We start from the raw sequence: 19,035 nt of genomic DNA on the forward strand, positions 1-19,035 counted from the left end.
TGTCAAAATAGATGCGGTGTCCCTTTCTCTATTCCCCTCCTCCCCATCACCTACCAGCTCCTCTCCTGAAGAGGAGTTCCATAGGCCCAGGGGTCTCTCAGTATCTGTCACTAAAACCTATTCAGTTGGTGAAATGGCTCAGAGGTGGGATGGGTGAGGAAGATCCAATGGGGCAATGGTGGAGCTGGATTAAGTCAGACCCGTGTCATGTGGATGGTGCAAAGTTTAATAAATGGAATTGAATTAAAATCAGAGGTGTGCTTTTCGCACAGTTTAAATGTTAAAGACATTTCACACAGACTGAAGGAGATTATACACAAGAATGAGGCTTTAATACAATCAATTGCACTTAAAATATGGGGATATTAACCCAACATTTCAAGCAAATTCCATTCATCCAGGACATCTTTACAACTACAGTATTAGTACGTATTCATTTGCTTCATGTTTAAATGGCAATTCTATCACTGATAAATATTACACTTTGATACATTGCTGTGACAATCATAAAAAAACGATGACTTGGTAGCTGTTTTCTCCTCGAGCTCAATTCATCCTTGCATTTGATCCTTACATTTAATATAGAGTCTTGTCGCATTGTCGAGGAATCGCAAAGCGCTTCAGAGGATATACTGTAAGGTGGACTTGACTGTGTATTTTGTGGGTTAAACGCGGCAGCCAATGGCACAGAGCAATGTCCCACAAACAAACGGCCATGGGAGTCGATGACCAATTTGTAAGGGTCATTTTGGGTTCTTTATATGACAGTTTGGGTCTTGAGCTCTGGAATTTGTTCCTGGTTATAATGGGAGGGAAGTGGCCGCAGTTGACTTGTTAAAGAGCCACAGCCCTCATTGCATCTGTCGAACGAATGCCTTCACAATGAACATTCATTCCCCTGTGATCCATCCAGTGATTTGCCAGGAACCTGAATTTGAATTGGCATTTTAAAAAAAAACAATTTTTTTAAAAAAAGAAAATTGATCATTAATAACTGAGAATATTCATACAAAAGCTCGGCAAATTTTAATAAGTACCAGTCTGTCTTGCTCTTGAAATCGCAGAAAATATCTCTCTCTACCTCCAGCATCTTAAAGTGGAATATTTAAGGCCGCATGGAGCGAGCGAGCGGGATTACAGTAAAACTCGCATAAGTCTGATCTGTAATAAATTGTATAATTGTTCAAGTCATACATCTGTCCAAGTCCTGTTGAATTTCCTATTATGAATTTCACATAATACATACTTTGCATAATCATAATAAATGTATGATCCCACCTAATTGTTACGACTTGCGTGAGGTTTATTGTAGATGGTTCATATGCAACAGCGGAGCTTGGCGGGCAGATGGCACGTTTCTGGGCTCGAGCCCTCTGATTGTTTCAGCTTCAGGCAGAGGTAGGCCATTGGGCCATCTTGTGGCCAATTAATCCCTAAAAGACTTTGTTGGCAAGTTTTTGGCAGGATATACCTTGCGTTATCAAATTGTCAGCTCGAGTAAATGGATTGCTTTCTCACTGTTCTCTGGTTTAGATTCCATGGGCTTCGGGAGAGTTTTCTTGGGGCTCAGGAGCTTGGAGTTGCGGAAGCTATCCCGCAGTCTGTAGGAACTCTCGGTGGATGGTCCCAAGCTAGATTCGGACCTCTTCAAGAAGTTGAGAGGCCCCATGGTCCGCTCACAGCAACAGCACAGCAGGTTAAGGATGGCTTTCTCGATATCCTTGCTACCGAAGGAGGCGATAATAGGGTTGATGGCTGAATTCAGGACGGCCAGGGCTATGGTCCACTCCATTTTGAGCAGGAGGTTGCATGTCGAGCCCACGCAGAAGACATCGAGGAGGAGCATCGTGAAGAGCGGGCTCCAGCACACCACAAAAGCCCCGACGATCATACACACGATCTTGAGCAACCGGAAGGACTTCTTCCTGCTCTTGGAGCAGGCTACCGACTTAGCGCTGGTCTTGACCAGGTGGTAGATGCTGGAGTAGAGAGCCACGATGCCCATGATCATCAGGCTGAACATGATCATGCAGAAGAGGATGTAGCTCTTGGAGTACAGGGGCAGGAGGGTGGAACAGTCCTGGAAATTGCAAATGCAGTTCCAACCAAAGAGCGGCAGCAGCCCGATGCAGAAAGCCATCACCCAGCACAGCACGATCAGCACGTACACACGGTACGTCTTGTAGGACGAGGCCAAGGGCACCGGCCTCACCATGGTGGTGTAACGCTCCACTGCCATGATGAGCAGGCTAAAGGTGGAGGCGGCCAGAGCGATGAACAGGACTCCCTCCCTGAGAAGCCACATCCTGCTGCTCAGGCTGAAGGTGACATTTCCCGAGAGGCACAGGTTGACCATGTAGGCCATTCCTGCCAGCAGGTCACTCAGGGTGATGTTGGCGATGCAGTAGTAAACCCAACGGCGGAAGTGGGTGTTGTTGAGGATGGCCAGGAACACCAGCAGGTTCTCCAGGACAATGAAGCAGCTGATGAACATCAGGACCACGGTGCTCCAATTGGCTCCGTCGCTGGGCGAGGGACGGTGTTCCAGCTTCCCCGTGTAGTTGTAGTGCAGCAGGATTATGTTCAGATCGTTGGTCCTCACAGAGGCCAGACAGTGGCTGATGTTCGCTGATGAGCGCTCCATCACTCCACCCTGCTCCTTAGAATTGGACCAGTGGCTGAACAATCATTCAGGGCCTGCCCTAGACTTCCAATCTCAAAGTCCTGCAAAGACACCCCAGAAAGGTGTTAGTCGATTGGCGGATGGCTTTCTGGGATTAATAATTCCTCCCCATCCTTCCCACAACCCCCCCCCCCCCCAAAAAGGTCACTCAATCCACGACTGTTTATGGGACGCTGCTGTGTGCAATTGGCTGCCGCATTTGGCACACAAAATACACTTCTGTGAAGCGCTTTGAGACGTCTCAACGATGTCATGAGGCGCTATATCAAATGCGAGTATTATTATAACTGTCTCAAAGAGCTTCACACTTAATTGCTGTCAAATGTAACGAATGCTGATTTGTAGGCAAACAGGAGCCAATTTGTACACAGATAAAATGCAGAACGCCTTTTTTTCCTTGAGCAATGTCATGGGATCTTTAAGCATCTCGTCTGAAGGACGGCTCCTCTGACAACGTAGCGTTTCCCCAGCACCACGCTCTAGTGCTCAGCCGGTACGTCTCAAGTCAAGAGGGGCTTAAACCTATACCCTGCGGAAATGTGTCCCGTTAGGTCCAGCGATGGTGTGGAAAGGCTAGGTATTATGAAAGATGTCAAAAAAATAATATTTGTGCTTGAATTTTTCTGTCTATTATTAGAAATGGTTTATTGCAACACTGAAATGCAACATCACACACAGCTGGTGTGAAGAGAATGGCGCAAACAAGCCATGGACTGAGGAGCCAGAGAACTTCATAAACATCCCCCCTTACGCTACTCTCACTGAGCGAGTCGTAGAACCGTAGATGTTTTCAGCGCAGAAAGAGGCCATTCGGCCCATCAAGCCTGAAAGAGCTGTCTCAAAGAGCTATCCATTTAGTTTTATATTCTTTTGCACGTGTCTTTTTATATTTCCCCTTTATGCAGAAAAACAAGCGTATTTTTTTTTTAAAAACACATTTTTTTTTGTCCTCGTAAAATTTCACTTCCTCGTGAAGGAGCCGTATGCGCCGTGAGCAGAAAAAGCTGCGAATGTTTCCTGGAGGTCATTAAGGCAACACAAAAACACTGGAGGTTTTTGCACAGGTGTGATAATTCTCTAAAAAGACAGCACTTCCCCTTTAAGTGATTTTACTGTGACCTTTCAAACTCCTTTTATCACAACAAGTGAAGTACTCATATATATCTATATATATATATATAAATATAATCTGTTTCGAGAGCGGGTCACATACAGAAAAGCATTAGCTCAAACCTACTTCCCTTGTTTTTGAACTCCACTAATTATCACCTGCAAATCTGTACCAGTTCTTGCTGGTAAAGAAAAAAACGTTTCAAGTTTAATACACGGTCCGTGCGCTTCACATTACTGGCGGGGTCTAAACCACGCTTAGATGGAAAATAAACGATAAGCCAGAGATTGCAAAATGACTGCGGTGAAGTTGCTGCGAGCTGCTACCGCATCAATAGATCAGTTTTTGGGTGTAGGTTGATGGCAACGTAGATATTTAACCGTACATTTGAGGTGGAGTTAAAAAATAACCGTTGCATTTTGACCTCGTGTTTATAATATAATCTCAAAGCACTTCGTAGATGATTGCTGTCAAGTGCAGCGACTTACATATTTATAGGCACACGCAAGATCCAATCAATAACAACAATAATCCTTGCAAGGAGCATTATTTCATATAGTGTTTTGTCATATATTCGAGACGTCTCAAAGCTCTTCACAGGACGCACCGTAAAGTGTAGTGACTGTGCATTTTGCAGGCAAAATTGCGCACAGCAGCGTCCCACACGCAGCCACGATTTGGGTGAACAAATTATTATCTTTTTAATTTTGACTGGATTATTAAATCCAACATGGGGCTAGCACCCGCAAACTTTTTTTTTTTTTTTTTTTTGCATTCTGTTTAAGGCAGACTGGACTAGCTGTAGTATTCCGAGTCGCTGAAGAGCAGAGTAGGGTTGGGGGAGGTGGGGGTGGAAAAGTGCGTGGAGCAGGTTCGTGAACAAGTGGACTTACCTCAGCAGTTGATGAAACTAGTCATTCATCTTGCCCCCAGTCCCTCAGCGCTGAGCTGCTCGCTCTGCCTCCTGACCCGCACGCAGGCTGCTTTAGCAACTTGTGAAATTTACAGAAGTTGGAACATATATCACGATCCTGCCCCACCCACACCAGAAGCTGAGTGATGATAAGCATATGAGACGCACGGATGTGCGGCAGGTTTCAGTCAGTGGGGGCTGCAGCGTATGAGATGTTGAGAGCGAAGCATGGCTTCTGTTATTTCAGTCTGGCTCAGTCACTAATAATAATCCTTGCAACGCCTCATCACGTCGTGGCGACGCCTCAAAGCGCTTCGCAGGACATACTGTAAAGTGAAGCGACACAAACATTTGCGGGCCAAACGCGGCAGGCAATTGCGCGCAACAGTGTCCCACCAGACGGTCGTGGGTTGAGGGTAGCGCTCTCTCTCCCCTGCGGGGTCAGAGGCCTGCGAGTTCAAGCTTCATGTCGGATCATTGAAGTCATGGTCAAGGCTGACAGCCTAGAGCAGTTATGGGCAGTCCTGGGACTCTGTAGTGCTGAGTACAATTATACAGTGCCTTTTATATTTAGGGCATCTCAAAGTGTTTGGCTGAGCACCCAAGTTGGGGGAGGGAGCTAAAGAGGATTGAGGGGACTAAACCAACAACGTACCCAAGCGCTGGACAGACACAGGGCAATGCTCCACACTGCAAGGCTGCAACTGAATGCATTACACGGGACAATGTCCGGCAAGTAAAGGCTGGGCTGCCAATGAGAGATAAGGGAGTATTGAATTGAAGGGAGGAATGAGGATCTGTCCCATTTCTGTCTCGGCCTGAACCCGAGACCAAGGTGGAGCAAAGTGGCTGCGAACTGCAATAGTGCGGTGGAGGGGAAAAGAAAAACAAGTGACGTACAGGGTTTCTCAGAAAAACTACCAGGTAGTAAACATTCGTCTCTTGTGCAACTCTCAAGTGGAGTCTGTTACGGTTTTCCTGTTTACTCCTTCAACCGCTTGCTGCCCCTTTCCCAGCTGATAACAATTAAAAGGAAGTGTGCTCACAGCCCAACGGCTGGCAACCTGCCTTACAGTTTCTCGCAAAGCACCTCGCAACCGTGTTTGCCAACGAATACAGTGACTACATATGTGTACGGTCACCACGCGTCATAATTTATGACACTAATAATCCTAGCATTTGACGTAATGCCTTCTCACATGATTGAGACGGTTTAAAGCTCTTCAGAGAATATACTGCAAAATGGACTGACCGGGTAATTTGTGGGCGAAACACAACAGCCAATTGCGCACAGCAGTGTCTCACGGTCATGGAATGAGTAACCAAATTTTTGTTTTGGGGATGGAGAGGAGGAAGGGAATTATTACCCTCGTAAAGCGATCCCCCAATCAACCAACAACCGGGTTCCGACTCACTGCTGAGTGAACAGAGGCGTGTGTGTGTGGAGAAAGGAAACTTTGTCCGAGTTTTCGCCCCGAACCCGGGGCCTCTTGCTTGCAAGGCGAGCAATCTAACCGCTACCCTAGGGGACTCTACACGTGAAGGTGTTAGTCAAGTGTAAGGATCGTTATGGACACGTGGCAGAAATTGCCTGTGCGGCAATTTGACCTGACGCGTGCTTTAGCAGAGGACAGGTGGATCAGTCTCGCTCTGAGCTGTGAGTTACTCATCTCGGCCCGGAGGCAACGTCAGAGATACAGTTGGCTTCAGTACCCTGGGTGAGGGAAGAGGGAGACCAACAATAGCAACAAATTGCACTTACGCAGCACCTTTCACGTCGGGAGGAAGTCTCAAGGCACTGGACAATCAGGCATTTGTATTCGAGCTGGGGGTCGGGAACAGGAGGGGTGGAGGGCCGGGCGGGTAGGGGTAGGAGGGTAGCCAAATGCACCGTCGAAGAGGAGGGTCTTGAGACGTGGTTTGAAGGAGGCGCGGGAGGGAGCGAGGAGAAGGGACCGTGGGACGCAGTTCCAAAGGTTGGGGCGGAGAAGCTGAAGGCCTGAGCTGCGATGATGGGGCGGGCCGGGCGGAGGAGGTCGGGCAGGTCGGAGCCTGCTGAGCGGAGGGAGCGGACAGGTTGGTTAAAAACAGCCAAGATCCCTCGCTCCCGATAGCGGGCTAGTTACCGTGATGATTAGATGGGGCCATTAACCCTCCCCCACCACCACCCGATTGAACATCTGACGACACTGATGGGGGAGCTCAGTGCCGAGAAGAAAATAGACATCACACCCAGCCTGCCAGCACTTTGTGTAACTTTTCACCATGCAGTGAGCGAAATACTGGCAGTAACATGGGATTAATCGCAAGCATTTCAACACAGAATTTCTTTCGAGATGTTACACAACAGCCATTTCTTTAACCTCTGTCTTCATAGAAATAGATTTCGGCAAAAATGTTTTTGTAAGGAGCGAAGTGTGTGGAAATAGGACCTGTGGACCACTCCCTCAAGAGAATCCGACTGAGTTTCAGTGTGTTTGTGTTTTTCGTTTGTTTGTGTGTGTGTTTAGAGGTTTTAAGCGCTCCGAGATGCCGCCATGGGTGAAGGACGCTATATAAATGCAAGTTGCTCTTGTTTGACCGGACGCTTTTCCTTGAATGTAATGCTCCTTGAATGGCCTCTTTTAAGTGCGAGGTAACTCATTAGGAACCAAAGACATTTACACCATTGCGTGCGGGTGAGCGGGTGATTGAGGTCGGGAGCCAGGATGGACGCACACTGGTAGGGTGAGATCAGATGGGTTTCATTTGTGATTGATCTTAAGTCTTAAGACCAAGAGGGATTCTGCCTTGACCTCCCCTCTCGGCATTTATTCTGCGTCCTAACAACTCTCCACGTTTAACAAATTCTTCCAAATTTTCCCGTCTTTGCTCCTCGTTTAAATTGATCATAATAATCCTAACAATACTTGCACGTGATGCAGCGTCTTATCACATCGTCGAGACGTCTCAAAGCGCTTCACAGGCTATACTGTAAAGGGAATTGACTGTATATTTTGTGGGCAATGTCCTCTAGTCACTGACTCACCGACCAGTAAAGCTCATATCTTAACACAGCAGCAAGGCTGAACAGGATAACTCACCCAGACTGCACTGAGCAGCGTTCAGTGATAAACACAAGTGTCTCGGTTGGTGTCTGAGAATTCGAGTCAGTGACAATTCTCCCCTATTCACTGCGCGGCTGTCTGGGTTGCACATGGCTGTGCGCCAACTGACTGCCACATTCGCTTACAAAATGCACAGCCACTACACTTTACAGCAAATTTACAGACGTCTCGACGACGTGAAAAGACTCTATATCAAATCCAAGGATTATTACTATTACGATCAATGTAAACGAGGAGCAAAGAGGTAGAGCTTAGGAAGAATTTGTTACACGAGGAGAGTTGTTGGGATGCAGAACGGTAGCAACAACAAGGACCATTGGACTTTTATCCCAGTCTGTCTATCTGAAGCGCTTTGAGACATTCCCTTAGGTGACAGTCTGAGGTGACAGGCAAAGTTCTCGTTGCTTTTTCCGTGAGAAGTTATCAGCAGCTGCAGATTTTCCGCTTGTCTCTTGATTTTTTTCTATTCCAAATTGGGCAACGGTTCCATTGCTCGGCAAAGGGGCACGTTTTAAGATCTTATCTTTCCTTTATCACCACCACAGGCAAAGTTCCCAGAAAAAACAAAACCGGTTGGGGCCCCCGAGTCAGACGCTCTTTTTGCCTGGACTGAAATGATCTGATATTCAGCAGCAATTTTCACTTCAACGAACATCTCCAGATGCTTATTATTAATAGAAATGATAATAAAATCCTTGCATTTTATGCAGCGCCCAATCACATCGTTCAGACGTCTCAAAGCCCTTCACAGAATAAGTTGCAAAGTGGATTGACTGTGTTTTGTGGGTGAAATGCATCAAAAATTGTGCAATTTGTCCCACGCAGTTGTGGATTGAGTGACATCAACAGACGTGTGTGGTGATGTACGGAAACTCGCCTGAGGTTGTGCCCTGCCCGGGAATCGAACCTGGGTCTCTCGTTTGCGAGGCGAGCTTTCTAACCACTACCCTAGGGGTCTCCACAGACTGAGTTAGCGCAATTGGAGATGAGGCGGATGTTATTCAGGCGAAGTCAGCGGCTAACGCGTCCCACAAAGAGATCGGGAAATCAATATGAATTCGGGGTTTATTAGAATGTGGAAGAAACACAAGACAGGGTAATGGAGTGTTGCTGTGGGATGAAATGACGGGTTTCTTTCGAAAAGTGACGCTGTTTAGCGGGGAGTCTGGAGACAGATATCAGCGGACCCCACCTATCACAGGGTCTTGCTAAATTTAGACCTAAATTAGTGTGTGAGGGAACTGTTTATTACCGATTATCTGATGTAACGATCAATGAGATCATTCCCCACTGCGGTATCACTGACAAGCACTGGGCAGAGGAGATCGGTTGCGTCTCATACTCTGAACCTCTCTCAACGTATAAAACGGCATTTTTCAAATGAGCCTTTTTTCTTCACAAATGAGTCACCCTCCGCGGAAGCCACACTCTGCTTCTGACGATTCTCACCCCCGACGCGGACACAGTAACCCACTCGCTGGCTGCGATTTTTTTTTTGACGTATTTTTTATTAAATACTATGTGCACGGGGATCTTAAATTACAATCTCTATTGCCAGTCGTATCTTGGCGCTAAATTACACTATTCACAAAGTTAGTGCAGCGATTTCAGTGCGATTCTGTCCAAATTCAGTGAAGGACGACAAAAGAACTCGACAAAAGGGGAGCAGGGAAATCATGATTAAAAGAAGTTGTGGGGAAGGGGGAAAAAGGTGTCAAACAACACCATTGTTAAGCGCTCCGAGATGCGTGAAGGCTGCTATGTAAATATTGTTGTTGACGGGACTTAAACCAAACAGCACAGCAACTTCCCCTTTAATGCCACCCAACTTACAATTACACACAGCCTTTCACAAGGGGTGAGTAACATATTTTAGTGTCGGTTTGTCCCTCTGATCAGCGATTAGCGATTTACTATCAATAACAATCCCTGCATTTGATATAGCGCCTCCTCACGTCATCGAGACGTCTCAAAGCGCTTCACAGGATACACAGTAAAGTAGTGTGGCCGTGTATTTAATGCACCTTGAAATCAGATGCAATTATTTCCCTTATGTCCGTAGGGTATAAAGTGCTGGATTTGTTTCGCTGCAAACAACAGATTTATATTAAATTATAATCACCACGGAAAGATTTTAGCCACGTCCCTGGTGATAAACGTGTGTCTCAAAAGCTTCTGTGTGAACGAACGTTAAAAACAGACACCCATCCCCCAAACCAGCCCGGTCCAACACAGGCTAAACACAGCATTGGGGGACAATGCAGGGTATTGATTCTTTGAAGGGCTTGATTAAAATAGATCGGAAATTAATTGGGGGAAAATTCCGGAGCAAAACTGTTGGGAACTTTTTTTTAAAAAAAGTTAAAAGTGAACAAAAGGTCTTGAAGAATTGGTCGATTTTAAACAAAGGTGTGAGAGAGCGAGAGAGAGAGCGAATAAAAATAAAAATTCCTCTGATTAAAATGCCGGTCATTGGGTCGGGCTGTATGTAGCCTTAAGAGAATTCAAGAGGGATAGGAATGGGATAGGCAGGTTGCGAATCATGTGCAAACGTGTCGGTCAGGAGGGAAGTCACAGCTGCCGAGATCACTGGCTGTTAATGACCCGATCGACGACACCTGTTAATTCCCTCCGCACACCTTTTATCTTCAGTTTCCACAACCTGCAGCCTTGTGCTCTCTCTCTCTCGCTGAGCAGGTACATCAAGTGCTGGAATAACAGTGAGTCAAGTGCTGAGTTGAAGGAACCATGTGCTAAAAATATATCACTCCCTCCACCCTGGCCTTGGCCCCGCTCACACCACAGGTAAGAGACAGATGTAGTGGTTTCTAGAACATTGTCCCTCAAAGAGCCATCTGCAGTGAGGTCTAGATTCCACCATTCCTCTGGGGCCCACAGAGTGGAGAGAATCCAGTTGGTTCCACAGGTGGGATGAGTGCTGAGGGTCGCCTTTGCTTTGTGGTTTGAGCGACGGGCCGGGTTAAGGAGAACCCAGCCTCCGCATTGCGTGTGTGTCGGTCTCACTCCAGTAGGATGGCAGTGCAGGGCACGGGGGTGGGTGGTTGGGGGCAGGGTTTGCTCAGTATGGCTCAGCCCCGGAGAGGTTCGCCAGCTGGATCAGTGCCAAGGCCCCATGCCACCGCTCCCTCTGCTCCTGCAGGTGCTGCCAGGCACAGGTCTGGTCCCGTTCGCTCCCTCTCGCCCCGGCCTGCTCCTGCTCCGAGCTCTGCTCATCCAGTCCCCCCTTCACACCCACAGACCGTTGCTCTCGAGTCTGCCAGTATCTGAGCAAGAAGAAAAGGAAAAGACACTTTAAGGATAGGTGCATAATAATAATCTTTTCATTTGGTATAGCGCCTTATCATGTCATTGAGACGTCTCAACCTGTTTCACAGCGTATATTGTAAAGTGAATTGACTGTATTTTGTGGAAAATATGCATGAAAGAGTGTGATAAAGTGCGTGCGGGGCAGAGGGCGTGCAGGGAGAGAAAGACTGCAATAGAATGCGCGGGGAGAGAGAGCGCGCGACAGAATGTGCGCCGGGAGTGATTGCAAGCAAGAGACGCAGCGAGCAAACCAGACCCATCTCGGAGCAGTTGGGAGACATTTCTGTGCCGCACTCAATCAATCAGTCACAAGGTTATTTATTATAATAGAGAGAAAGGAGTGTTGGTGGCGAGAGCAAAAGGATTTCTTGCTGAAAGTTCCTAGCGGGCAGTGCTGTGCCCCCTCACCTGGCCAGCCACTCCGCCACAGCCTCATCAGCCTCGCTCTTCCCAGTCCTGCCTGGCTCGCTCGCGCACTCCCGCCTCATCAGCCGTGCGTAGGGGTGCTTCGAGCAGCGACGGTTGGCGTGAGTGAACTTGCTCGCACAGCCTGCAGGGAAGTGAAAGCTCCCGATTATTTTGCCCGCCCGAAATGACTTTGGTGATCTGAAACAATGACTTTATCGGGCAACCATTCCAACCTGGAGCGAGGCGAGCGGCTCCGTTGGTCGGGCTCCGGGTCGGAAGGGTGTGGGCTCAAACCCCAGGACGTTGAGGACACAGTGCAGCTGGACACTCCAGTGCAGCTGGACACTCCAGTGCAGCTGGACACTCCAGTGCAGCTGGACACTCCAGTGCAGCTGGACACTCCAGTGCAGCTGGACACTCCAGTGCAGTGCTGGAAGCTCAGTCGAAATTATTCAGGTGGACTTTAAAAATCCAGCCTGTAATGGTCATTTTCCGCCACACGGTGTCGCTGTTTCTCCATCAAAAAAAAAACAACCGGGTGGATAAACAGCGCCGCCCAGTGGCCACCACGAGCAAACGCGCTTTAATAAGGACTGGAACTTTTGACAGAAATTCCAGTCGTCTTCGATAATAATTTATACTCACATCAGCGCCTTTCAAGCCCCGAACCAATCCAACCGCAGGATTCAGACAAGGTTTCAAAATAGTTTCACGCATTAACGCTGTTACGATGCTGATTAGATATTTTTTTAATCAACCACAACAACCGCAACAACTTGGGATTTATATAGCGCCCTCCGCGCCTGACGGCGTCTCAGAGCGCTTTGCAGTCACGGATCCCGGGACCGAGCCGGGGGGTGGGTGGTGGGGGGGGTGAGAAGGTGACCAAAGGCGCGGTCGAAAAGAAAAGTCTTCAGCAGAGACCTGAAAATGGGAAGGGAGGGAGCGAGACGAAGGGAGTGAGGGAGGCAGTTCCAGAGCCTCGGGGCGTAGTGGCTGAAGGCACGGCCGCCGAGGGTGGAGCGGAGGACTCGGGGGACAAGGAGGAGGCCAGACCCGGAGGAACGAATGCAATGGGCACTGTTTCGAGGAGAGGAGGTCAGAGAGGTAGGGGGGTTGCAGAGGAGTGGAGGGATCAGAGGAGCTATTCTTTCTAATACCACAACCCAGGCACTGGGTGCTAACCCCTCGTGAGTTTGTTCAATCTGACACCCTCTTTACTGAAGACACTTTCTAAGAACAATCAATGGGATTTCAGTGAAGCAGAAGAACAAAGGTGAAATCTTCACACTTAAAATGTGACACCAAACAAAAACTCGAAGTGCAGTGCGATTACAGTTCTTGTCCCGTTTTGGGTCTAAAGGAAGCATTTTAGATTCATAGAAAGTTTACAGCTTAGGAGGATGTGGTTTGGTGTATGCTGCCTGCGCTAACGTTAACTTTATCACAGAAGCTATTTTCTCTAATCGCACTGCTGGTGCCAGTGCTGGAAGCAACTTGTAGGATGGGGACTTGGGTCTGGGACCAGAGGGATTCCGGTGGAAGTGAACCCCAAGCATCAGATTAGTGCACTGAATTAAGTGGGGGGTTTTTCCCCCCCTTGTGCAATAATAATCACAATAATCCTTGCATTTGATATAGCGCCTTATCACGTCGTCGAGACGTCTCAAAGCGCTTCAATTCACTTACTGTAAAGTGAATTGACTCGTGTATTTGTGGACAAAGCCTATGCTCTAAATAAAACTTTGCTCCCCTCCCTCCCTTTGCTCCAGTTACAATTCTTCCTGTGTAAAATGACTAGGAACGTGCTCAGTGCACTTGGGTTCCTGTGGTTACGTTGATTCGTGCAAGTCCCTTGATTGATCCCAGTCTGTAGCCCCACAGGACCCCCCTCTCACCTGGCTCCGAGCAGGTAAAGGGTTTTTCTCCGGTGTGAAGCCGTTGGTGAGTCTTCAGCTGCCCGCTCTGCACGAAGGCACGGCCACAGCCCGGGTAATCGCACGTGTAGGGTCGTTCGCCTGAAACGAGGGGAAACAAATCGTCGTCACTCTTCAGCTCACGGCAATAACAAGGTCAGGTTTCGGGGAGCCAACCCGCTTGATTCTTTTAAGAAATAACACCTCGGGGTACAGTGTATGGCTTGGGACGTGACGTGTGCAAGCGACTGGCAGGATGGTGAAAGGAGAAACTGGATGGACCTTTGGCCTTCTTTCGTCCAGCAATTCTTACGTTCCACGCTTTATTCCGGCAGACAATAACTGGGAGCGAAAGCAAAGTCTGTCTACAAAAGTTGCTCGTCAAGATGAGAGCCATTGAAGGCTTTCACCCAATCTCAGGATCCAGGTCATTTACAGCACAGGTTATAATAATAATCCTTGCATTTGATATTTCAAGTCTTCGAGACATCTCAAAGCGCTTCACAGAATATACTGTAAAGTCAGATACGAGGTAAAGCTCCTTTTATAGCCATCCCATCCAGAATTTTCAGGTTGGCTTCCTTGCTGGAAGGGAGAGGAGTGGTGAGTTGCCCCTTTACACAGCTGTGTAACTGGCCACAGGAAATATAAATCCGGGATCACAGAAGGAGCAGTGAGACACACGAGGCTCCCAACGTTGCGTCCCAGAGGAGCTCGTTTCTAAAGGTACCTTTCAGCGCCACATCCACTCACTCACCTGTGTGTGTCCTTTTGTGGGCCTGAAGGGATTTTTCTCGTGGGAAAACGCGGTTACAAATCTCACAGCGGATTCGGCTGGTGGACATGGTGCCTTCCGTGATCAGTTCCCGGACAATCTCTCCCCGCGGACGGCCACGCCGAATCCCGTCCTGGAACAGACGGAATTATTTTACCACGACAACCACCCCGCAGCCCCTTGAGTACATCTAACACTCCGGCCTGCGGTTCTGTACTGCCTGAACTGAGTTCAACCGGGATCACTCGCTGTCAAAACCTGTAGGACGGGGACTTGGGTGTGGGACCAGAGGGATTCCAGTGGAAGTGAACCCCAGTAAGAGTCAGTGACAAGTGGTGGTGGTGGGGGGGGGGGGTGAGTAGGAAGTTGAAAGAAGGAACACTGAATTGCAACAGGGTGTGGCCAGTACACGCCTTCCAACATCACTGCTTGAAAGTGATGAAACGCGATGATGATAATAATAATAATAATAATCCTCGCGCTCGACACAGCGCCTTATCTACAACTCCGAGGCGTCTCGAAGCGCCTCTCACAGGACATGCGGCGTGAAGTGAACCGACCGACCGTTGTGTCTCGCGGGGGGGGGGGGGGGTGGGGGACTCCACGAGCCGGTCAGGATTTTAAGAGGGCAAAAGCGCGTTTGAACGGGCTCGATGGGCTGAATGGCCTCCTCCCTGCTCCCTTGCAGCCGCAAAGTGACCGCAAATGAACGAGTCAAAGAAGCTGCAAATTCTGGGCTCCCATTAGGACAGTGAGTGGAGTGGAGTGAAGTGAGTGAGTGAGTAAGTGAATGAATGGATGAATGAATCACTGGCCCCGCCCCCCCGCCCCGCTGCGCGCCTTCCAGCAGCCAATGGCGCTGCAGTTTCCTGGGCAACAGAACGTTGGCGCCCGCGATTTTGGCGCGTTTTCTCCGTGTCATTGAGAAAAAAAAACCCTCTCTCTCTCTCTCTCTCTCTCCCGTAGAGGAACCACTTGGGGTTACACTCTCGATGGCCACGTACTGGAGTGACAGTGAAGGCACTTAAACCTGTCGTGATCAGTCAGGACCCCACAGGAGTACTTTGATAAGAAGTGTCTCCCCCCCCCCCCCCCCACCCACACACACACACCCCCCACCCCCACCCCACCCCCACCACACACACCCCCCCACCACACCCACACACACACACCCCCCCCACCCACACACACCCCCACCCACCCACACAATTATTGTTCCCAGAAATTAGGTGGGAATCAGCCGGGATAACATCCTGCAAAGTGTCTTTTTTTTTAATGTCCAGATCTAATGCATTAAGGAAGGGTTTAAGAAGTGACCCCCACACCCCCCCCTACCCCACCATTTCCCCCCCCACCCCCTACCCCACCATTCCCCCCCCCCCCCCCCCACACCCCACCGCCTCAAAAACAAAATCAAATCAAACGCGGACCAGGTCTCACTTTCCGCAGCCGGTGATCAGTGTCTATTATTATTATTATTACTATTATTATTTTTAATTTAAACTTTAATTGAACCTTTTTGCATTCGCAAACTCGATTTTTGTTTCTAGGTTTTTTAAAAAAAAAGTCAAATCGAGCCATAAGCTACAATACACCCCCCCCCCCCCCCCAACAACCACCACCCCCCCCCACCCCAACAACCCCCCCCCCCCACACCCCCCCCCCCCAGTTGGATCCGCTGCAGGACATGGTCAAAGCTCTTTACCTTGTAAGTGGGGTAGTCCGGGCTCTGGTGGGGAGAGGTCGATCCCGTTGACCCGGTGCTGGGAGTTGGACTCGGGCTCATGTGCTCGGAGTTTTCCGCCCATCCGCAGGGAAACACCACAGAAACCCCCCCCAGACCCAGACCCAGACCCAGGTCCTGGGCACCGACCTTGGACTTGATCACAGACACCACCATCCTCTCGGGCGAGACGCGCGCCGCCGCCGCCGCCGCGCCCCCAGACATGATGATGTACATTTAATTCTATATATTATTTTTTTTAAAGAAAAGACACTTTGCAGTCGCTTCCTTTTTTTTTTGCTCTCTCTCTCTCTGTCTCTCTCTCTCTGTCTCTGTCTCTCTCTCTCTCTGTGTCGATCTGTGTGGCTTTCTCGCTCCTTTCCCGCGTATTCTGCGATCAGGGACTCCGTCGGTGGGACCGACCTGAGCGGAGGGGCAATAGTGGGAATCCCCGCGCGCTTTCCACCCAATCAGAGGTGACGGGTTCTCGGTGGTGTCGAAGTGGGTATTTAAACTGAATTTTAAACAGCGATTTGGAAATGAGTCATCACACACACACACACACACACAGAGAGAGAGAGAGAGAGGGGGGGGGGGGGGGGGGGAGATAGGGAGGGTGGGACACAGCCACAGACCTGCTGCAAAGCTCCCCCCCCCCCCCCCCCCCACTTGTGGGTGGATTGGGGGGAGATCCCCCACCCCCCCACCACCACCACCTCCTTCTCTTGCTCCATACCCCTCACCCCCCACGTAACGCAGCTTTCTCGGTCGGCCCTTCACCTTCTGGTCAATCGAACGCCCGGTAGTCGCTCGCGCGGTCCGCCCGCCGCTTGCCCGCAAGGCGCAAGTCAGTCCGCTTTTGAGCGTACGTTCCGCGCAGCGCTTTGAGATGTCTGGAAGACCCGATGAGGTGCTATATTCGAATGCAACCATTACTGTCATATTCATTACCTGTGGGATATTTGCTGCGAATTATACAACGCGCCACAGTAAACCCTGTGAGATGTGCGGTGAAACGATAAGAGCTCGGATTCAAATGCAAGACCCGTTATAAAGTAATGGTTTGCACGATTTGGCTACGATGGACATTGTATTAAATGCTGCGTATCATTTATTACGCAGCAGCAATGTTGCCTCGGGAAGTCGTACAGACAACTCGTCTGCATAGCGCCTCTGGACAGATGTCAAAGCAGAAGAATTCTGCCATTTAAAAAAAAAACCACAAATATTCATAGGACCTCATATCCAGTTTGAAATAGTCAAAACTATTGTATTGTCAGTATCAATATAATCACACATACAAACGTTTGCAACCATCCATTTTATTCAATCAGTTTCCAAAATAAACAGTTCTAATCGGTCTTTACACCATTTTGTTGCGGCAAACTTCAAAGACTGCATTCATTTAGATAAACAACCTAGGACTGTGAATGTTTCTATTGGGATTCTAGTCAGACTTCCCGCAGACCATGGTTAAATCAAAGTTTGTAGATATTACGTCCAGTTAGTGGCGAAACCTTGGGCAAGTTTCCTTACTCCACACAGAGCCTAATAATAATCCCTCCAAAAACCCCAAACAATAATAAATTGGTCATTTTCAATCTACGACTGTTTGTGGGACATTGCTGTGCACAATTGGCTGCTGCGTTCGCCCACAAATATACAGTCAATTCACTTGACAGTGTGTTCTGTGCAGCACTTTGGGACGTCCTCCTGACGTGAAAAGCGCTATATCAAATGCAAGGATTATTATTATTAGTGTTATCTCTCAATTTTGTTTCACGCAAGTTATATCTACAAAAAAAATTATTGGCTTTGTAATAATTCTGCACACAAGTTGATTGGGCTGTTTTCCCACTTTATCATGCTAGAATTTGTGTTCGTCATTAACAAACCCACACAGACACACACACACACACACCTCATTATAAGCCAACAGATGCTGGGGTGTCGAGGGGCAGCTGACAGTGGAATCGTCTAACAGCCAGATTTACTGTCAGTCTTGCCAATGGAATAAATTCAAGTTGGTTAGCAATGGAATTCCCCCCACAGCACTGACTGACTACTCTTGTCCTCTCGATAGCAGCCGTGTACTATTTCTGCATTGTACACTGGAAGTTAAAAGGGCAGATTGTTTAATACCACATTAGCCCTGAGCCCCTGTATACTTTCTATAATTGCTTTAAGTGAGGTGGTTGTTCATAACAGTCATTCCCTCTTGAAAACTTGTTGAAGTTGCACTGATAAAACCCACAATTCAGATTACAGTACTAAAATAAAATCCCTTGGTGGCTAATTTATTCACTGAACATCCTTTAGCACAACCCCCCCAATTCCATATACCCGTTTCCACAGCTACTAATTCATTCATCCACCTAGGAGGATTTGGTATCTAAAGTAAAATATTTTCATTTTCCATTACTGGATGGAGAATAGAAGCAAGAGTTGTGTCCTCTCTTTACTCCTCTTTGCTCAGGTCCTTTGCAGTATAGCACTGCTTCCCTGCTGAGTTTAGCTAATTCTGCAGTATCCAGGGATTGAAACTTGGACCTTCATGGCCAACAGTAAGCTTTTTTTAAAAAAAAGAATTCTCATAATGTACAGTAGAACAGAATACATTCTATGGAACAGAATACATTGTGAAGGTATGTGGCCACATGTGGCATGGCTTGATGGTAAGTGAAGCACTTGTGTTGCCTCTCTCCAATCCCACCTCAGATAAGCATTCCCCAGTCCACTATTTTCCATTTCTCACATTAGTAGTAAAAAATGAAATCACTGAAAATGACCCCTCAAACAAGAATGTTGATTTGTGCTGCAGGTTCATATTTAGAGTGAGATAACACAAAGCTCATTTCACAGGCCAAGGACACTCGACCATTAGTCTGGCCTGGATTCAAACTCAGGTACGGCACAAAGTGAAAGGCCTGTGAATTAAACCCACTGCACCAGTCAATCCCCCATCAAGATCATGGACTCTTTTCTTGAAAAGAGGGTAAGGGATGACCTGATAGAGGTCTTTAAAATGATGAACGGGTTTGATAAGATAGACATAGGGAAGATGTTTCCACT

The 19,035-nt window shown here is 48.2% G+C and overlaps 2 protein-coding genes across 2 annotated transcripts; both read right to left on the reverse strand.

Annotated features, from left to right (window-relative positions):
• Nucleotides 1-208: 208 nt before the first annotated feature.
• On the reverse strand, nucleotides 209-4,835 carry s1pr4 (sphingosine-1-phosphate receptor 4). The gene is made up of 2 exons (XM_007898755.2): nucleotides 4,688-4,835; nucleotides 209-2,724 (listed from the first exon to the last, which is right to left on the reverse strand). Exon 2 carries the CDS (start codon nucleotides 2,642-2,644, stop codon nucleotides 1,481-1,483), a length of 1,164 nt encoding a protein of 387 aa, XP_007896946.1. The 5' UTR covers nucleotides 2,645-2,724; nucleotides 4,688-4,835; the 3' UTR covers nucleotides 209-1,480.
• A 4,508-nt stretch (nucleotides 4,836-9,343) lies between these two features.
• Nucleotides 9,344-16,362, reverse strand: LOC103181951 (zinc finger protein 367-like). The gene is made up of 5 exons (XM_007898756.2): nucleotides 15,946-16,362; nucleotides 14,223-14,373; nucleotides 13,448-13,567; nucleotides 11,550-11,691; nucleotides 9,344-11,098 (listed from the first exon to the last, which is right to left on the reverse strand). The coding sequence occupies exons 1-5, from the start codon at nucleotides 16,198-16,200 to the stop codon at nucleotides 10,894-10,896; spliced, it is 873 nt and encodes a 290-aa protein (XP_007896947.2). The 5' UTR covers nucleotides 16,201-16,362; the 3' UTR covers nucleotides 9,344-10,893.
• Between the last annotated feature and the right edge of the window lie 2,673 nt (nucleotides 16,363-19,035).

This window comes from Callorhinchus milii, unplaced genomic scaffold (genome assembly GCF_018977255.1).
Source record: "Callorhinchus milii isolate IMCB2004 unplaced genomic scaffold, IMCB_Cmil_1.0 Scaffold21, whole genome shotgun sequence".
NCBI classification, from domain to species: domain Eukaryota; kingdom Metazoa; phylum Chordata; class Chondrichthyes; order Chimaeriformes; family Callorhinchidae; genus Callorhinchus; species Callorhinchus milii.

Bases quoted from the DNA above. Each gene is read 5' to 3' on its own strand.
- LOC103181951 (XM_007898756.2), bottom strand. From the start codon at position 16,200: ATGTACATCATCATGTCTGGGGGCGCGGCGGCGGCGGCGGCGCGCGTC. The intron at 14,374-15,945 runs GTAAAGAGCTTT...CGTCTGTTCCAG, and splicing joins CGGACTACCCCACTTACAAG to GACGGGATTCGGCGTGGCCG. The intron at 11,099-11,549 runs GTGAGGGGGCAC...CTTCTTGCTCAG, and splicing joins GTGGCGGAGTGGCTGGCCAG to ATACTGGCAGACTCGAGAGC.
- s1pr4 (XM_007898755.2), bottom strand. From the start codon at position 2,644: ATGGAGCGCTCATCAGCGAACATCAGCCACTGTCTGGCCTCTGTGAGG.